At 33.4% G+C, this 17,666-nt stretch overlaps 1 protein-coding gene across 4 annotated transcripts in view; it reads left to right on the top strand.

The window, feature by feature from the left end:
- The window catches only part of Spart (spartin), a 60,542-nt gene that overhangs the window by 30,848 nt on the left and 12,028 nt on the right, over nucleotides 1-17,666 (top strand). For all 4 annotated transcript variants that reach the window (XM_071611540.1, XM_071611541.1, XM_071611539.1 and 1 more), the window contains exons 3-5: nucleotides 1,963-2,160; nucleotides 5,236-5,385; nucleotides 9,158-9,281. In XM_071611540.1, coding sequence (XP_071467641.1) covers nucleotides 1,963-2,160; nucleotides 5,236-5,385; nucleotides 9,158-9,281 — 472 coding nt within the window. The remainder of the gene's footprint in view (nucleotides 1-1,962; nucleotides 2,161-5,235; nucleotides 5,386-9,157; nucleotides 9,282-17,666) is intronic.

The raw sequence follows: 17,666 nt of genomic DNA on the forward strand, positions 1-17,666 counted from the left end.
TGACAATGAATTTTAAAGAAATTGTAGTAAAGTACATACAGATTTTCACAAACTTTGGTCATTTTACAATAATCTACAATTTTTTTGTCAAAATTATAATCCTATTACTTTGTTAATATTTTTATTTTCACTTGTTAATTTCATCAAACCAGTAACAACTGAAATTAAGGAAAGGATTTTTTTTTCTTGGTACATATTAAAATACATAACTACTCAGATATTAAGAGTTTGTGAATTACCCAACATCATTTTGGAAGACTGTACTTGTTTTGTAGCTGACTGAAGTTTGACTTTTATAAAAGAAGTGACTTTTGGGATGAATAGAAAAGAATATGTAAAAGAAAAAGAATTTTAAAGTGCTTATTAGGCACTTTCTAGGAGTCACTTGAGTATTCTAGTTCTTGCATGTTTTTATTTTGTTGGTTAGAGATGATGGTAGTATATCAGAGTTTTCCATCTTTCATATGAAATTTCTCATGCTCTTTGACTTACATTCATTACACATTGTTTTAATAAATTGGCTTTCCAATTTTCTTTATGATAATAGTGTTCTGGAAGTTGTGCACAATAAAATTTTGGTTACTGAAAGAATGTTAACATATTAGAAATGAATGCATTTGGAAATTCTGATTTAAAATTAATCTCGTGAATTTAGATAGCCATGATTTGAATTTAAGTGTATTGATAAACTGCCCTCCCCAGATGGCATTGCAGGAGCACTTTGTGTTATTTTGTCTTAATTTCATAATACATAGTGAGTACACAAACATATCTTAATCTCTTCTAGCTCTGTCATGGTAGGTTCTCTTGGGGTTTAAAAAAAAAGAAAAAATATTTTACATTATGAGTGCTAGGTTGTTTTTAATTAAAACAGTTCTTTTCTTTTCTGATTCAGACTGCATGATCTCAAATCCTACCTTCACTTTTTAATTGTTGACCCTTAGCAAATTAGTTAACCTGTTTGTGCTTCAGTGTCAATGTGCAAAAAAATTATAATACTAACTGCTTTGAAATAAAAACTAAGTGCCTATCAGTTGATGAATTGATAACATATAGTATATATGCACAATGTAATACTATTCACTGAAAAAAAGAATGAAACCCTGTCATTTGTGTCAGTATTGATGGAACCTAGAGGTCATTAAGTGAAGTGAAATAAGCCAAGCACAGAAAGACAGGAACCAGGATTTCCCTGATGTGGAATCTAAAAATGTTGATCTCATGGAAGTTGAATGGTGGTAACCAGAGGGCTGCAAATGAGGGTGAAGTTGGGAGAGGGATGAGGTAGGATTGATCAATGGGTACCAAATTATAGTTAGGAGCAAGAAATTCTGGTATGCTATTGCATTGTAGGGTAACTACAGATAATAATATAATGTACATTGCAAAAAGCTAGAAGAAAGGATTTTGAAAGTTTTGAGCACAAAGAATGATAAATGTTTGAGGAAATAAATGTTTAACCTGATTTGAACATTGTGCAGGGTATATGTGTATTGAGATATTATATGGTACCCTGTTAATATGTACAGTTTTTATATTTTCATGTTATCATTAAATACCAATTTCTTAGGATTGTTTTAAATTAGTAAATAACATGTGTAGTACTGGAAAACAATTTGAGTTTGTACATTTCCACAAAGGGATGTCTAATTTGAATAATTAATTCACTTTGATTCTTACATTTAAAGCTAGAAGCATATTGGTAGCACTGGACTATTTAAGGCCATCAGTTTTAAAACCATTATTAGGGGAGCAATAGCATTTTTAAAGTTTTCTTGCAGGAACATCAGATTAGCAAATGATTAATTTTCATTAGATATTTATTGATGTTGATGGTTCTATAAAATCTTTTAAAATGTGTTTTAGATTTTAAAATGTTTCTTTTATAACAATTTTATTATAACATAGATGAAAATCTATTCCATTTATTGATATATATTTTTTTTTACCTAATTCTTTCAGGTTTGTGACTGGTTGTACCCTCTGGTTCCTGATAGATCCCCAGTTCTGAAATGTACTGTAGGTGCCTATATGTTTCCTGATACAATGTTACAAGCAGCAGGTTGCTTTGTGGGAGTTGTCTTGTCTTCTGAGTTACCAGAAGATGATAGAGAACTCTTTGAGGATCTGTTAAGACAAATGTCTGATCTTCGGCTCCAGGTAATTTGTATTATAGTCATTAGGGTAAAAAAATCTGTTTTAACATAAGCACTTCTGCTTTTAAAGAAATTATTACAACATCTGATGTGATAAGAGTTAGAAGATAAGAATATATATTTTTCTCTGTGTTCATAATTTCATGCTGGGAATTTGCTGTAAATAGTGGATAAGATTGTGGAATTCACATTTTTCCACTTAATATTTCTTTAACTCAGCTCTCACTGAGCTTATATGGACTTTAATGTCCTCTTTCCATAAAATGGAGATGTTAAGTGCAATCAATCCCAGATAACTGTCAACATTCATAATAAAAAATATTTTACCCCTCTTGGCAAACAGTATGTTTTAAACTTCATGGGGCTGTGGTAAACTTTAAAGCATTTATATTAATGGTAGCAAGTGGTTATGCTCTGTGAATGTTAGCTATTGTTTCCTTTGCTATGTTATTGCTTGGTTGGAAAAATGGACTAATTGGTACCAAATGAAATTAAGGTAATTTTAGCCTTAGCTGATAAGTTGTTGGACATAAGACATCTGATTGGTGTTTTAGAAATAGGTATCAATTGAGTAAATTGTCTTTGTTCTCATGGTAAGTGAAGGCCAAATAAAAAGAAAAGAACATGTGATTTAAAATATGATCATCCTGTGAAGTTTCCTTATTTAATCTGTTTCTTCTGCCCACATACTTACCTTTCATTGGAAGGTTGAAATAGATTCATCTGAGGTTTTTCCAATGTTTTTGCTCATCTACTGTTTGCCAAGAGGGGAAAAATATTTTTTTATTATGAATGTTGACAGTTATCCGGGATTGATTGATTGCATTTAACAGCCTGGTAGCATAATTTTTTGTTCTTCCCTTTGGTCAGCAGACATTTGTAATCCATTATTTAACCTGTTTTTTTATTAAATGGTGAGATGGGAAGTGAACAGGACAAATAGAAAGATATATATGTGTGTGTTTGTGTGATATATGTGTGTATATGTATACGTGTGTGTATGTACATATATATGTGTGTGTATGTACATATTTAACACCTATTCTCAGGTACCTGAGAATGACCTGGTGATCAAGGGCAGTACTTAAGAATAACCAATAGTTTCTTAATATATGTTAGCAAACACATGATCACTTGTATAGAAATGTGTAGCCTTGGTGTGTTCATGCGGAAGAATTTACAGACTCAAGAAAATGAGCTGTACTTATATTACTGTGCTTTTGAAAAGAAATTAAATAGACTTTATGTTATAGCATATGTAATTTTCTCTAATTTTAGTTTTTGGTTGTATATTATTTTTACTTTGCTATATTGTTCCAGAACCTCAACTGTAAACAAAAGGTAATAGCCATAATTTTTATTTGTTTTGACTTTAAAGCATTCATTCAGCAAGGTGTATGCTGATAGAATACCTGTTATATTAAATGCAGAAAATAAAAAAGTCAGCTTTTAACAATGAAGAGTGGACATGAGTTTTGTTAATTGACTTTAAACTCAATTTTAGTCTTGTATATATTTCCTAAAATTTATTATTGGTTACCTAATTAAATATAATTATCATATCTGATTTAAAGATAACATACTAAAATCTGTTACCATTATGCTTTGTTTTTTGAAATTTATTATAGATTATATGTGTAAACAACATTAGGGATTTGAGGTTTGATGATGAGGTAAAAAAGTTTAGGGAAGAGAAAAATAGTTGTTTATAGACTGTCAAACACTGATTTTTGCATAATTGTATCATGAGAGTATGATCTAATGCATCTGGAGGAAAGTCATCTTTTTAACAAATGGTGTTAGTAAAACTGGTTATCCATATGTAGAAGAATGAGGCTAGATTCTTATCTTTCACCCTATACAAAAGTCAACTCAAAATGGATCAAAGACCTAGGAATTAAAAGAGAAACTATGCAACTCCTAGAAGAAAATGTAGGGTCAACAATCCAACATATAGGCACAGACAACAGCTTTCCCAGTAGGATCCATCAAGCTCAGGAAATAATAATCGGAAATTATTAATTGGGATTGCATCAAATTAAAAAAACTTCTGTACAGCAATCTAGCAGGAATATAAAGAGAAAAGCTACTGAATGAGAGAAAATCTTTGCTAGCTCTTATTCTGACAGAGGAGTAAAATCCGAAATATATAAAGAACTCAAAAAATATGGAAAAAAATTAGTAAATAGGCAAATGGACAAAATAGACACTTCTCAAAAGAAATACTAATGGCTAATAAATAAATATGAAAATATCTTCAGCTTCCTTAGCAGTTAGGGAAATTAAAATCAAAACTTCACTGAGATTCATCTCCAATTAGAATGGCAGCCCTCAGGAATACAAACAATAATTGATGCTAGAGAGGATATCAAGAAAATGGAACACATTTACACATTTGGTGGGATTATAAATTAGTATAACCGCTTTGGAAATAAGTATGCAGGTTCCTCAAAAGACCAATAATGGAACCACCATATGACCCAGCTATACCACTCCTTGGTATAGCTTTATCCTAAAGAATTAAAGTAAGCGAACCATAGTGGTTCATGAATTGCCATGAGCAGCACAATTCACAACAGTCAAACCATAGAACCAGCCTAGATGTCTGTCAGTGGGTGAATAGATAAAGAAAATGTTATGTACATACATAGTGGAGTTTTATTCAGTCATAAAGAATGACATTTTGTCACTTGCAGGAAAATGAATGGAACTTGAGAACATTATGTTAAGCTAAATAATCCAAACTCAGAAAGTCGAGAGTTGTCTGTTTCTTCTTGTATGTGGAAGCCAGAGAGGAAAAGGAAAAGAAAGGTGGAGGGGAAATCTCATGAAAAAAGTGGAGGAAGGGACCAGAGGATTGGAGGAGTGGAGAGAAAGGGGAAATACTGGGGAATGATATTGGCTAAATTATGTTGTTATATTGTGTGCATGTCTGAATATGTAACAGTGAGTCCCATCATTGTGTATGATTATAATGTACCAATAAAAAAATATGGGAAATAAAAATCAATGATAGAGAAAAGAACCAAAAACAAAAGTTAAGTCTGATTTGAGCTAAGGTTAGTCCTTTATGACCTAGGCCAACTGGCAAACGGCAGAAGGGGAAAATGAATTCCAAATCCCTGGAAGAGCAAGATGCCCCTCTGACCAATTGAAGGAAGAAGCTTCTGCCACTTCATTAGACCAAGGCAACAAGGATATGCGTCATAGAGGAAAACGTGGAAAAAAGGTAAATGAAAGAGCAAAAGAGAGTGGGTATGTTCTTTTCTGATGGTACCTTTCGCCAGTTTCATGAGTTTCACATTTACTGAAACACATTCACTTATGCAGATTTCATTAGCAAAGACACTTAAAATCAGCTTTAATATTTCTCTTACCAAGTATTTGTTCCTTAAACTATCTTAAAAGGTATTCTGTGTTTGGGAATAGTTTTTCTCCAATACTTGAAAGATTTGAATAATTAATCATTAATGATGTGCTTGCTTTTTGTTTTAGATTGTTCTCTACTTTCCTGTATTTACCAAGAACTTAGGGCTGGGTATGCTACTCTTTCTTGCACTCTTACCATTTTTATTAGTTCCTTATTTTTCATGGATGGGCAAACAAAGCTGAGATTTGGTTTCTTAAAAGTATATTTAGTAGTTTCTTCTCTAATTGTTCAGGTTCTGATTATTAAATATACTTTAAATGGCATATTTGGATTAGAATTCAGTAAATTACTGAGTATTAGAATAGTGGGCATATGTATTGGAAAAAGTATAAATTTCTTATCTCAAGGAGTTATATAGTTGAAAGCACAGATAAGCAAAGAAATAATTTTTATCTAATGCGATCATTACAAGATTCAGCCTAATCTTATAGGTAAGTGTGGATAGATGGGATGGGTGGTATGGGAACCTCATCCTAGAGGACATCATGACCAAGGGGACTCTTGAATGATAAAGAAAAGTTGACCATACAGTATGGTAGCACACTGAAAGAGATTCCAGGCAGGAATAGTAATATAAGTAAATCAATGAAGAAAACAGTATTGTATGTTTATGTATTGCAGGCAGTTCACTGTTGTTCGTTGCTGTATTGTTCATGGTCATTGCTTGTTAATTTTCTTTGGAATTAATGAATATCACATGAATAGTCCACATTTACTCAGAAAGTGTCACTATGACTAATGTTGAACATCTTAGACCACCATTTCCCCTGCCACTATAATCACTCTGGGAGTCTAAAATGATTCCAAGATATTTATTTTAATTTTAAAGATTTTTTAAAATAAGCTAATCCCAAGAAACCAAATCAAAGGGTATAAAAGGATATATAGTGAATAGTAAGTTGGCCTCTCATTCCTGTCCACCAGTCACCTATCTCCACTCTTCACATTGTTAGTAGCTTATTTTCCTTCCAGATTATATTTTATGCATAGTCAAACAAATATACACACAGATATTATTTTAACATAAATTTTGGCATTGCTTCTTCCTTGTATATTTAACAGTATATTTGGAAATTGTTCCATATCATTAGATGTTCATTTTTTGTAATATTTCTGTGTTAGAAAAATCAAATGATATTAAAAAGGAATATACAGTTAAACAGCTTTACTTTTACTTCATCTTTTCCCTGTCCACACCATTTCCCCTGCCACTATAATCACTTTTATTTTTATCTTATATATCTTTCCGGAGTTTCTTGAGGCAGACAAAACCAAGTACAAATGGTTAATCCATACCCTACCCCACCCCCACCCCCTTTTTTTTACTTTTACAAAATAGAATAGATTTTCCTGTGAGGGGATTTTTGTTTTTGTTTTTTCCTTTGGAGGTAAACTTGAGATAGTGTTCCATTTCAGTAAATAGAAAACTTCCTTAATCCTTATATTCATTCTGTGAATATATTATAGATTCTTTAATGAATCTCTTGTTGAGAAGTGCTTTGCATGATTCTGATATTTTGCTATTACAAATAAGGCTTCAATGAATAACTTTCTAAATCTGTTTATTCATTAGTGTGTAAGTAATTGGATAAATTCTTAGAAGTTGGAAAATTGAGTCAAAAGATAAATGCATTTGCAATTTTGGTAGATTTTTATAAAATGCCCTCCTAGGATTGTACTACAGTACAGCAGTCACACACACATTGGTGGTTTTGATTACTTGTGATCAACCGGACTGAAAGTATTATGGAAAATTCCAGAAGTAATATGTTTAAATTAGGCACCATTCTGAGTAGCTTGATGAAATCTTATGTCTGTCTTGCTCCATGCTTTCAGAGACATGAATTATCTTTTTGGCAAGTGTGTCTGAACTGTGTATGCTATCTCTCCTTTAGTTAGTTTGTAGCCATCTTATTTATCAGATGGACTGTTGCAGGATTGCAGTGGTTGGATTCAAATAATTTTTATTTTACCTAATAATTCCCCCAACACATAAGAGCAAAGGTGGGTGCCAAGGAGAAGCTATAAAGTACTTCCTTCAGGTAAAAAGGAGGGGGAAAAAAGTCAAATACAAAGTTTCTAAGATCTATGGTAAGAATAAATTTTCTGTGATATTATGAAAAGAACAAAAATTTATGCTAGTTTTGCTGTCACAAAATATATTTCTAACTGCACCTAATTAATAGGTTAAACTTTACCATAGGTATATATGTATAGAAAAAAAATAGTATTTGTAGGATTCAGTGCTATATGTGTGGTTTCAGGCATCCACTGGGTGTTTTGAAACATATCTTCCAAAAATAAGGAGGGAATAGTGTACCTATTTCCTTATAGCCTGGTCAACAGACTGGTAGGTGGTCAGTCTTTCTGTATTTGGTAGTCTGATAGACGAGAAATGATATAATAGAATATCTTAATTCAATTTTGAATGTTATTGAGCATCTGTGCTTAAAAGGGCCTTCAGTTTTGTTTTCTGCGTATTGTTATTCAAGTACTTCATTTTTATTATTGGTTTGTTAATCTTTTCTCAGTTTTCAGGAGTTCTTTATATATTAGGGATATTGACCCATAGTTGAAGATAGAAATTGCAAATATTTTACCCAGTTTGTCTTCAGATTTTACTTACAAGTGGTTTTTCTCCTCCATGTAGAATTTGTTTTTTGGTTGTTTTCAATTTTATTTTTTCAAGTTGTTTTGTAATGCTGTGAGGTCTATGTTAACATGTTCCTCGTTTCTCATTTCTTACAGTGAGTTAATTTGGCTTTGAGATTTGGGGGTTGGCCCTAGCTATTGTAGCAATGGGCTGTTATATTAGCAAAGCACATTAATTTCTATGCTCCCCATTTCCATTTAAATGGAAGGTCAGGTCATTCTATGTTTATATATTTTTACTTGTTTAAATTAAGACTTTTATTTGATCCCTACCAAAACCAGTTTATTCAGAAAGTTCTTTCCTTATCAATTGAATCACTTAGCAGAAAGCTTTTACTCTAAAGTACCATATGTTCGTACTAATATGTAAGAATGAAATTTGTGTGAAGGAACCCAGAATCTGGTCAAAGAAAGAAAAAAATTAGTCAATTTAAATATTGTTTGATAAGTGGTGTTTTAGAGTTCTAATAGTATTTAGTTCTTTCCAGTGGAAACATTCACAAGAGCAGAACAATTTTCAGCTTCATAACAATTCTGGTATTATTATTTTTACTATTATTATTTTTGCCAGTGCTGGGGATTAAGCCCAGGCCATGGCACATGCTAGGAAAGTACTCTACCACTAAGTTACATTCCTAGCCTTTTTTATTCTGAGACATGGTCTCACTGATGTCATCCAGACTGGCCTTAAACTTGGAGTCCTCCTTCCTCAGACTCCTGAATAGCTACAATTACAGGTGTGCACCAAAACACTGTTCCATTATAGTATTCTATAATACTTTCAATAACTAGGCTGACTGGAGATATTTTTTACTAATTATATCTATCTAGTATTTGTTGGCTCAGTATTTTATAAAATAATAATTGTTCCCTCTACTACTTAGATAACTTTCACATTTTAAAATATTTTACTATTTAGACTAAAGATACTTCAAATGAAGAAATTAATCTGAGTCACATTGTACCCTGTGAGCCTGTTTCAGAAGAAAAAGCAAAAGAATTGCCTGAATGGAGTGAGAAAGTGGCTCAAAACATTTTATCAGGTATTGTGAATTTTTTCTCTTATGGCCTGAAACCTCTATAACCTACTGAAGGTATTGTTTATAAGGGAATATTTTGATTATAATTTGTATTTTGTTTTTAAATGACCAATTATAGAAATAATTAAAAGTAGAAGGAACTCCAGTGTCTTAGAACCACATATTGTCAAGTAAATATAAATTCTTCCTGACATATTATCTATTTTACTCTTGGGAAAACTGGGAGTAAAAAGCTTTAAAAATCCTCATACTCTCAAGTAGATTTGAATATAAAATTCCTTTCCCCTTTGAGATTTCTTCCCTTTCCTTGCCCATTCCCCCATTAGTGTAGTCTAATGTTTGTGTTCTCTCCCCTCAACCTCTCCCCTCAGTTTATATGTTGAAATCCAAACCCCTAAAGTGATAATATTTGGAGATGGTGCCTTTAGGAGGTTAATCATGAGGGACAAGCCTTCATAAATGAGATTAGTCCCTTATCAGAGAGACTCCAGAGAGCTGCCTTGCCCCATCCAGTATTCATGGGCACAAACTAAAAGGTATCATTTGGTGAACAAGGAAGTACGGGTCCCCATCAAACTCCAAATCTGTTGCCACTTTGATCATAAACTTCTCAGCCTCCAGAACCATAAGAAATAAATTTCTATTGTTTATAAGCCAGTAATTTGTGGTATTTTGTTATAGCAGCACAACAGTCTAAAAGACACCCTCTAAAAAAAAATGAAAAGATATCCATCAATTTTGGAAGTATGTTACTTAGCCTTCTATTACTCTAATGAAATACCGAGGCAGTTTTCTTTAGAAAGAGAAAGGTTTATTTAACCTAGAATTCTGTTGGTTCCAGTTCAAGATTGAGTGGTAAAAGCACAAGATGCATTTGTGGGGAGAATAGGATATACATGGTGGAGCAAGGAAACAGAAAAAGAGGAAGAGATTGGGGTTTCTTCATGAGCCAGCAAGCTAATAAAGGAGGAGATTGGGGTTCTATCATCTCCTTTGAGGGTACATCCCAATGACCTAAATAACCTTTCTCCCATAAGGCCCTACCTTCTAAAGGTCCATAGCACCTCCTAATAGCACCATTCTGGGGACCAAGCCTTTTAACACATGGATTTTGGGAGACACCATCTATATTCAAATTATAGCAAGAAGTAAAACAGTATTCCCTAAACACCACAGCAGTGCAAACACCAGAAGGTCTAAAGGTAACAACTCATCTGTTTATGAAGAAGGCCTACTCTTTAGTTATAGTTACAAAAGGCTTCAGATCAATTATTCTGAAACCAGAGCTTTAATTGGTTTATATTTCACTTTGTTTTTTAATGTAGTGGCGTTCTGATTTATACCTTTTATTTAAAAAAAAACTTTTCAATAAGGCAGATTAATGATAGAATAAATGGGTCTTTATTTATTTAAATGACTATCAATTCAGGGTTCCGTCTCCATACAAAAGCAAAGGAAGTTTTCAACATAACCAACAAGCTAAAATAGAGAATTAGGAACTAATAAAATATTTTCCCATTGCTAAAGAACTGTGATTGAGATGAGAAGAAAAGATAAAACCCATAACTTTCAAATATAATTGCAATAGTTAATATTGACCCTTGAAGATATTTTTTTAAAGAAAATTTTAAAGAAAAACCTTCACTTTTATCACTGTGCTCCTAACTTTGCAGGCTGCCCAACATTAGGAGGTCAATATTCAGAAAACTTGCCTATCACCTTCACACATATGGATAACTAGTTTCAAAGGTTATTTTATGAAGTTTTTTGAGTTTGTACTGCTGTAAGTTTGTTTCATATTGTTGTGTAAAAAAAAAAATTAAACACATAAAACAACAGGTGTTAGTTTACCCATTTTGCAGCTGTAGTATAGGGGCCTGCAGCTGGGCGAACCAGTTGCTGGCATGCCCCAGTTTCGCCCAGAACAGAGGCCTGACAACCCACACTGTGCAACATGGAGTGTGCCTAAGTGACCAGGAGAAAATCAGATGTGGACAGGGGTTTACACAGAAGGAATACTGGTTGTGGAAACCCACCCAGCTCTCCCTGTCCCCATCCAGTCTGGCTGCTTCCCAGGACCAGTTAGGAAAGAGATACCTGGCTGGGAATTTGCAAGAGTAGGAGAGGTTGAATTTGGAAACTGAACTGGAGAGAGACCTGGTCCACACGTGACGAAGTAAACTAAACATTAATTCCTCCACCCCACAAGTTGAACCTAAGGGAGATCCATGGGGTGCAGTCTTCCAGCATGGACTGGCAGTTGGTGGGCCCTGGAGGTGCACTGATTTAAAATCTCCAGATCAAATGGCATTCAGCAAAGAACCTGGAGCCTACCTAAGCCTAAACCCTTCCTCCAGGAGTTCTGCTCATAAGATTACCTAACGCCATCAACCCCACCGTGAGGGTGGAGCAACTATCACTCTAGATGACCCCACCTAACACTACTGAGAAGGGAAGCTGAAAATCTTTTGAACTCCAACAGAAACAATTCTTTAACTTTTCATCAAGATTTTTTTTTTCTTTTCTCTGTTTAATTGTGACCTGAATGGTTCATGGACACTTACACATATCATATTTGGTTTTATTCCTCATTTTTGAAGCCAGTTAATCTTCATGGATCAGTATTTTGAAGATTAGGATATTTCATTAGTATGTTTCAGGGTTTTTTTTTGTATTCTTATTTTTAAAAATTTTTACTTTATATGTTTTTTCTCTCACTTATGTTTCCCATGATTCTCTTTCTCTCTCCTTCTACTAACAGCCAATCTCTATTGATCTCTTTCACTCTTCCTTTTATTTTTTTTTCTTCTGTCTTTTCTCCTCTTCCCTCATAATATGCTACATCACTTGTATTCTATTTCTGTCCACCATTCAAAGTCATAAACCCTTTTGCAAATTTATTGTTTTTACTGTAGGCAATAATTGATCATATCATTTCTGTTTATTGTGACAGTTAACTTTATATATGTCAGAGCAAGGACTGTTTTGTTTAAGGCTGTATATTGTTTGCATTGGTGGTGGTTGTTATTTAACGTCTCCCTTTATGACATACTGGAAACCTTCAGGGACACTATAAATCCACAGGTTAGAAACTGCTGTCTCAGATCCATACTTTTAGATGGATAGACACAAAAAACCATGTGAAAAAAAAAAGAACAGATAGCCCCAAACAAACCAACGATATTTCCTTAGCAGAATCCACCACAGTAGAAAAAATGTCAGAGGAGTTTAGAATGTCCATTGTTAAAATCATCTGCAACATAAAGGATAATGGTAAGGGGTAAAATCAGAAAATACAGAAAGTGAAAGATCTATAAAGAGAGAGATTCTGAAAAAAAAAATCAAGCAGAAATTCTCGAAATGAAGGAATCAATAAACCAAATTAAAAATTCAAAGCAAAGGATCACCAACAGACTAGCCCACTTGGAAGACAAGAGTTTCAGGTAATGATTTCAAAATACATGATCTTGAAAATGAAGTTGACTGTGGAGGAAACCATGAACAGAACTTCCAAGAAATATGAAATAACATGAAAAAAACAAATTTAAGATTTACTGGGATAGATGAAGGGTCAGAGATACAAACCAAAGGAATCTTTTCTGTGAAATAGTATCAGAAAATTTCCCAAACCTAAAGAATGAAGTGGAAAATTAAATACAGGTATCTAACAGGTCTCTAAATATATAAAATTACAACAAACCCACTCCAAGACACATTGTTATGAAAATGTCTAACATAGAATAAGAATAGAATTTTAAAGGCTGCCAGAGAAAAATGACAGGTCACATTTAGAGGGAAATAAATCCAGATCTCAGTTTATTTCTCAGCCCAGACCCTTAAAGCTGGAGGTCTTAAAATAATATATATCAAGCTCTGAAAGAAAATGGATGCCAACCAAGAATACTATACCCAGCAAAATTAAGCTTCAGTATTGATAAAATAAAAATCTTCCATGATAAACAAAGGTTAAAAGAATTCACAGCTAGAAAGCTTGAACTAAAATATTTCATCAAAAAAATAAAAGTGAAAACCAGCAAAAGAAGAAATTACACTAGAAGAATAGTCCATCAAAAGAGAAACATTCAAATTAAAAATCAGAAATAAACCAAAATGATAGGGAATAAAAAATCATTTCTCAATAGTAACATTGAATGCAGACCTAAACTCTTCAATCAAAAGACATAAGCCAGCAGATTGGATTTAAAAACAAGACCCAGCAATATGCTGCCTCCCCAAGACTCACCTTATAGGCAAAGACCATCCACAGGATGGTAAAAGGATGGAAAAAAACATATCATTCACATGGATCTCATAAACAGGCAGGGGTTTCTATTCTTGTACCAGATAAAGTAGACTTCTAGCCAAAATTAATCAGAGAGACAAAGAAGGACTTTTATACTGCTTAAGGGAATCCTACATCAACAGTATGTAATGATCATAAATATTTATACCCTAAACACTGGAACATCTACGTACATCAAACAAACCCTTCTCAATTTCAAGAATCATAGACCACAATACAATACTGGGTAACTTTAACATGCCTCTGTCACCACTGGATAGATTCTCCAATCAAAAACTAAACAAAGAAGCTATAGAAAAAAAATACAATTGATTATTAGACTTAAAAGATATGTAGAATATTTCATACATCAATGACTAAATAGACTTTCTTCTCAGCAGCACACATAGCAACTCTTAGCAAATACATAATATCTCAGGGTCTTTGCTGGAAACTCAAATACTGGCTAGTCATTCGATGTTGGGGGCTGGAATCATCTAAAGGTTCCTTTATTCACACCTTTCTCATCTGAGTTGGGAAAGGTCATAGTATGGGGAGACCAGATGGTAGTGCCTACATGTGGACACTCATGGCTTGACTTTCTCACAACATGGTCATCTTAGGCTAGTGTGACTTACATGGTAACTCAGGCTTTCAAGTGTGAATTGTCCAGCAAATAGACAGAAACTGTATTACATTATCTAATATATTCTGTGAAATTTCCAGCATTGCTTGGTTATAAGCAAGTTACATGCTTATATTCATCAAGATGTAGTATATAACATAGCTCACATCTCAGTTGGAAGAATGTCAAGGTCGTACTGAAAGAAAAACATTGGGGAGATACTGGTTTTTGGCAATCTTTAGAAAATACTACCAGTCACAAAGCCCTGTCTCTCCTAGGTTCTACACAGTGCTTCTACCAGAACAAGTAGAATATCCTTGAAGCTAGGTAATCTTGGGAAGAAGTCTCTTTAGAGGGGTGTGTGTGGGGGGGGGGTGTTTTTTTTATTTGTTTGTTTTTAACAGCAGGGCCTTATTATAAGTGAGCAAAAACTGAATACTGGTAATACGTAAGCAGCCTTTGCTATTTGAGGCTTCATTCCATTTCTTCATTTTGTATTTCTTCATTCTATTAACTTCCTTTTCGTTCTATGTCCTCAGGACTAGAGTTCCTAGTAATATCTGTCATAGTTGGTGTCAATAAAATCATTTAACTACCTAATCAGGATATATCTCTCTTTATGTGCTTTTTAATAGGAAGAATAAATAATAACTAGTGCACCAAATATACTTAAGTTATAAGTAAAAAAGAAAGGGACAGAAAATATTAAAGATTTACTCTAGGTAAAACTTCCTGATCTGTCATGAGACTGTTTCTACCTGACTCATGCAAATTCTATATAAAATAACAAGTAACCAGCTGTCTAAATTGAGCTCTTTCACCCTAGCCTATGATTGGTTCCTATTCACTGTTAAAGGATGAATGAAAATTAGCAAACACTGGTCATAGGTTTTATGAATATGAAAAAAGAAAAAAGTTAAATAGCTGTATTTCAAATTTGCCTGTGTTGAATACTGGTGTAAAAAGGAAGCTGCCATATATTTTCAATGGAGTACGGTCCAATAAGCTAATTTTGGAGGTTGGTGACAGTACTGTAATTTGAGTATACCGTTGAAGCAGTTTACATTAAACAGTTCTGAAAAATAAAATGTCCTTGGGATGCCATATTTTCATTATGCTTTTCAAGGATCTGATATAAATGAGAGAAGCAGAAGCTTTAAAGGTTGTAAGGTAGCAAAATAACATCAAGGCCATTTGAATGTACCTTCTTAATTCTCTAATCTCCCTCAATTCTATAAGTAAAGATGGAATCTAGGATTGTATAAACAGTTGACATGGAGTGTGGAAGTGTGGTCACTTTCTGCTTACACATTCTAATATATGTAGAGCCAGCTACTACAATGCAGTCACAGTTTCTGCACTCACAGTTTCTCCAAGGTAGGTGTTTTTTATTATCATCATGTGCCTCTGGACTCTCAGGAGAAATTTTCCTTTTTGGTTAGTTCAGTCTGACAAAGAATAGTCACAAAGAAGCTCTTCTATTCTTCAGTACATTATTTACAGGACTCCATTGGTCCAGTATAGTCATCTGGCTGTTAGGTCCACAGAGAACTTTTTCTAATAGAGGGGATACAAAATTAATGAAGCATAATCAAAGAGTAATCCTATATTCAAACAACTTATACTTTGATGGGGGTACATGGTGATTAAATGCTAAAATATTTGTAGATTTTTAGGGGACAAAAATCAAACAGGATAATAAAAAATTCATGTCATAAGATGAGAATTGCTGCCATTTCCTCCCCTCTGTTAGCCAAATATAGAATATCGAAAACTGAATTAAAAAGATCAGTGTTCTAAAAATCACATATTTTTTATAAAATTATTAAATACTCAGAAAATTCAGATCTGTATCATCTTGGATTTCAGGTGGCCTTTTAGAAGGAGAGAAAGTTTGGTTTGGGGTTTCTATTTTTAATAACATGTTTAAGGAGTTTGGTAACTGTGGACTGCAGTGATTGGGTTTAAGTGAAATAATTCCGAGTTACCTGCCAACTTTTCATTTGTTAAGCATTCATTCATTATCTGCCATTTGTTGGCATTATTGAGTAGATAAAATTTAAACATGAATAGAATCAATCTATGTCTGGTACTACACATGCCATTTAAAAGTTCTAGATAGCTACCAATAAAGTTTTATGTTTATCTTCTATTGCTGTGTCTACAGTTTTAACATATTTACCTGTGTTATGCTATTGCCTGATAATATATTGCTTATTTTCATCTAGTATTTTGCTTTATTAGTCCTATGATCTTTCATTTATCTTATTTCCATTTATTTTCCTCAGTCACCAGTAGACTGTATCCCTCCCCCTTTTTTACAAAGTTTAATTTGGGGGTTATAATCTCCTTTGTTCCATTATCAGTCTCTTCACGTTCAACCAGTTTTTCATTTCTTCAGATTTTTCAACCTACAAGTTAATAACTCTAAAATCTTTTTTTTTTTTTTTTTTTTTTTGTGAAGGACATGTTCAAGCCTTTTATTGTTATGGGAACCTGTTTACCTAGGTTTATGACTTGGGCTTCCCTCAGAATTAATTATTGGGCATGACTGGGGTAGGATTAGAGATGGAGGGTAGGGTATTGACTGAATTAGGAAGAGAAACAAAAAAATTTAATCAGTTATTACTTGCCACTTTTTCTAACTTTAAAAAAAATTTTTTAGGTATGATTTTCACGTGATCACTGGATGCTTACTCATGGACTGGAGTAATCATGTAAAAGTAGGTCATAGACCTTGACATAATATCCTAAAGTATTTTATATGGATAGCTTTAAAAGTTCAATGTTTTGGGGTTGGCCAAAAAGGAGATTGTTTAAATTTTAAGCTCTCTATAGAGGAATGAAATACTCTTAACTTCTTGCTTCTCTCACTCTACCTTTTCTTGGAAGTTGCCAGTGGCTGAGGACTTTTTCTTTTCACCAAAGATGACCCTGGCATTCCATTTTTTCCCTCTGCGTTTTGATCGAAGGAAACAGCTAGGGACCATAGTAATGGGAAATGACAAATCCTCTAGGCCTTTCATCTTTCAAATTTCCTCTTTTCGTGCAGTCTTTCACGTTAAGTTTTTGTCAGATTTAACAATCTAAAAGGTCCTGAGATCTAGGAGTTGGGTTTAGGATACAATGACCTTTAGCTTAAATTAAGCAAGAATTTATGTGGTATTTGAAAGACATCCTTTGTGTTTGCATTGTTCGTGACTTTCTCCCTCAGGATTTCATGGGAGAAAAATGGTAACTGGACCAAGGCAAAAAGAACAAGAATATCTGGGTCCTCCTGCCAAATACTATCTTAATGGCACCAAAACTCAAAATTAGTGTCTAACAATAGTAAACTGTGGTAAGTAACATATGGAGATAACTACAAGTTGTAGTACCAGCATACAGTAACGCAGAATTCTGTCATGGAGAAATGTTAAACCTAAGTATTGAAAGATAAGTTTAGTTTGAAATAAGATGTGTAATCAAGGCAAAAAATTGT

The sequence above is a fragment of the Marmota flaviventris genome, chromosome 4, assembly GCF_047511675.1.
Source record: "Marmota flaviventris isolate mMarFla1 chromosome 4, mMarFla1.hap1, whole genome shotgun sequence".
Lineage (NCBI taxonomy): Eukaryota > Metazoa > Chordata > Mammalia > Rodentia > Sciuridae > Marmota > Marmota flaviventris.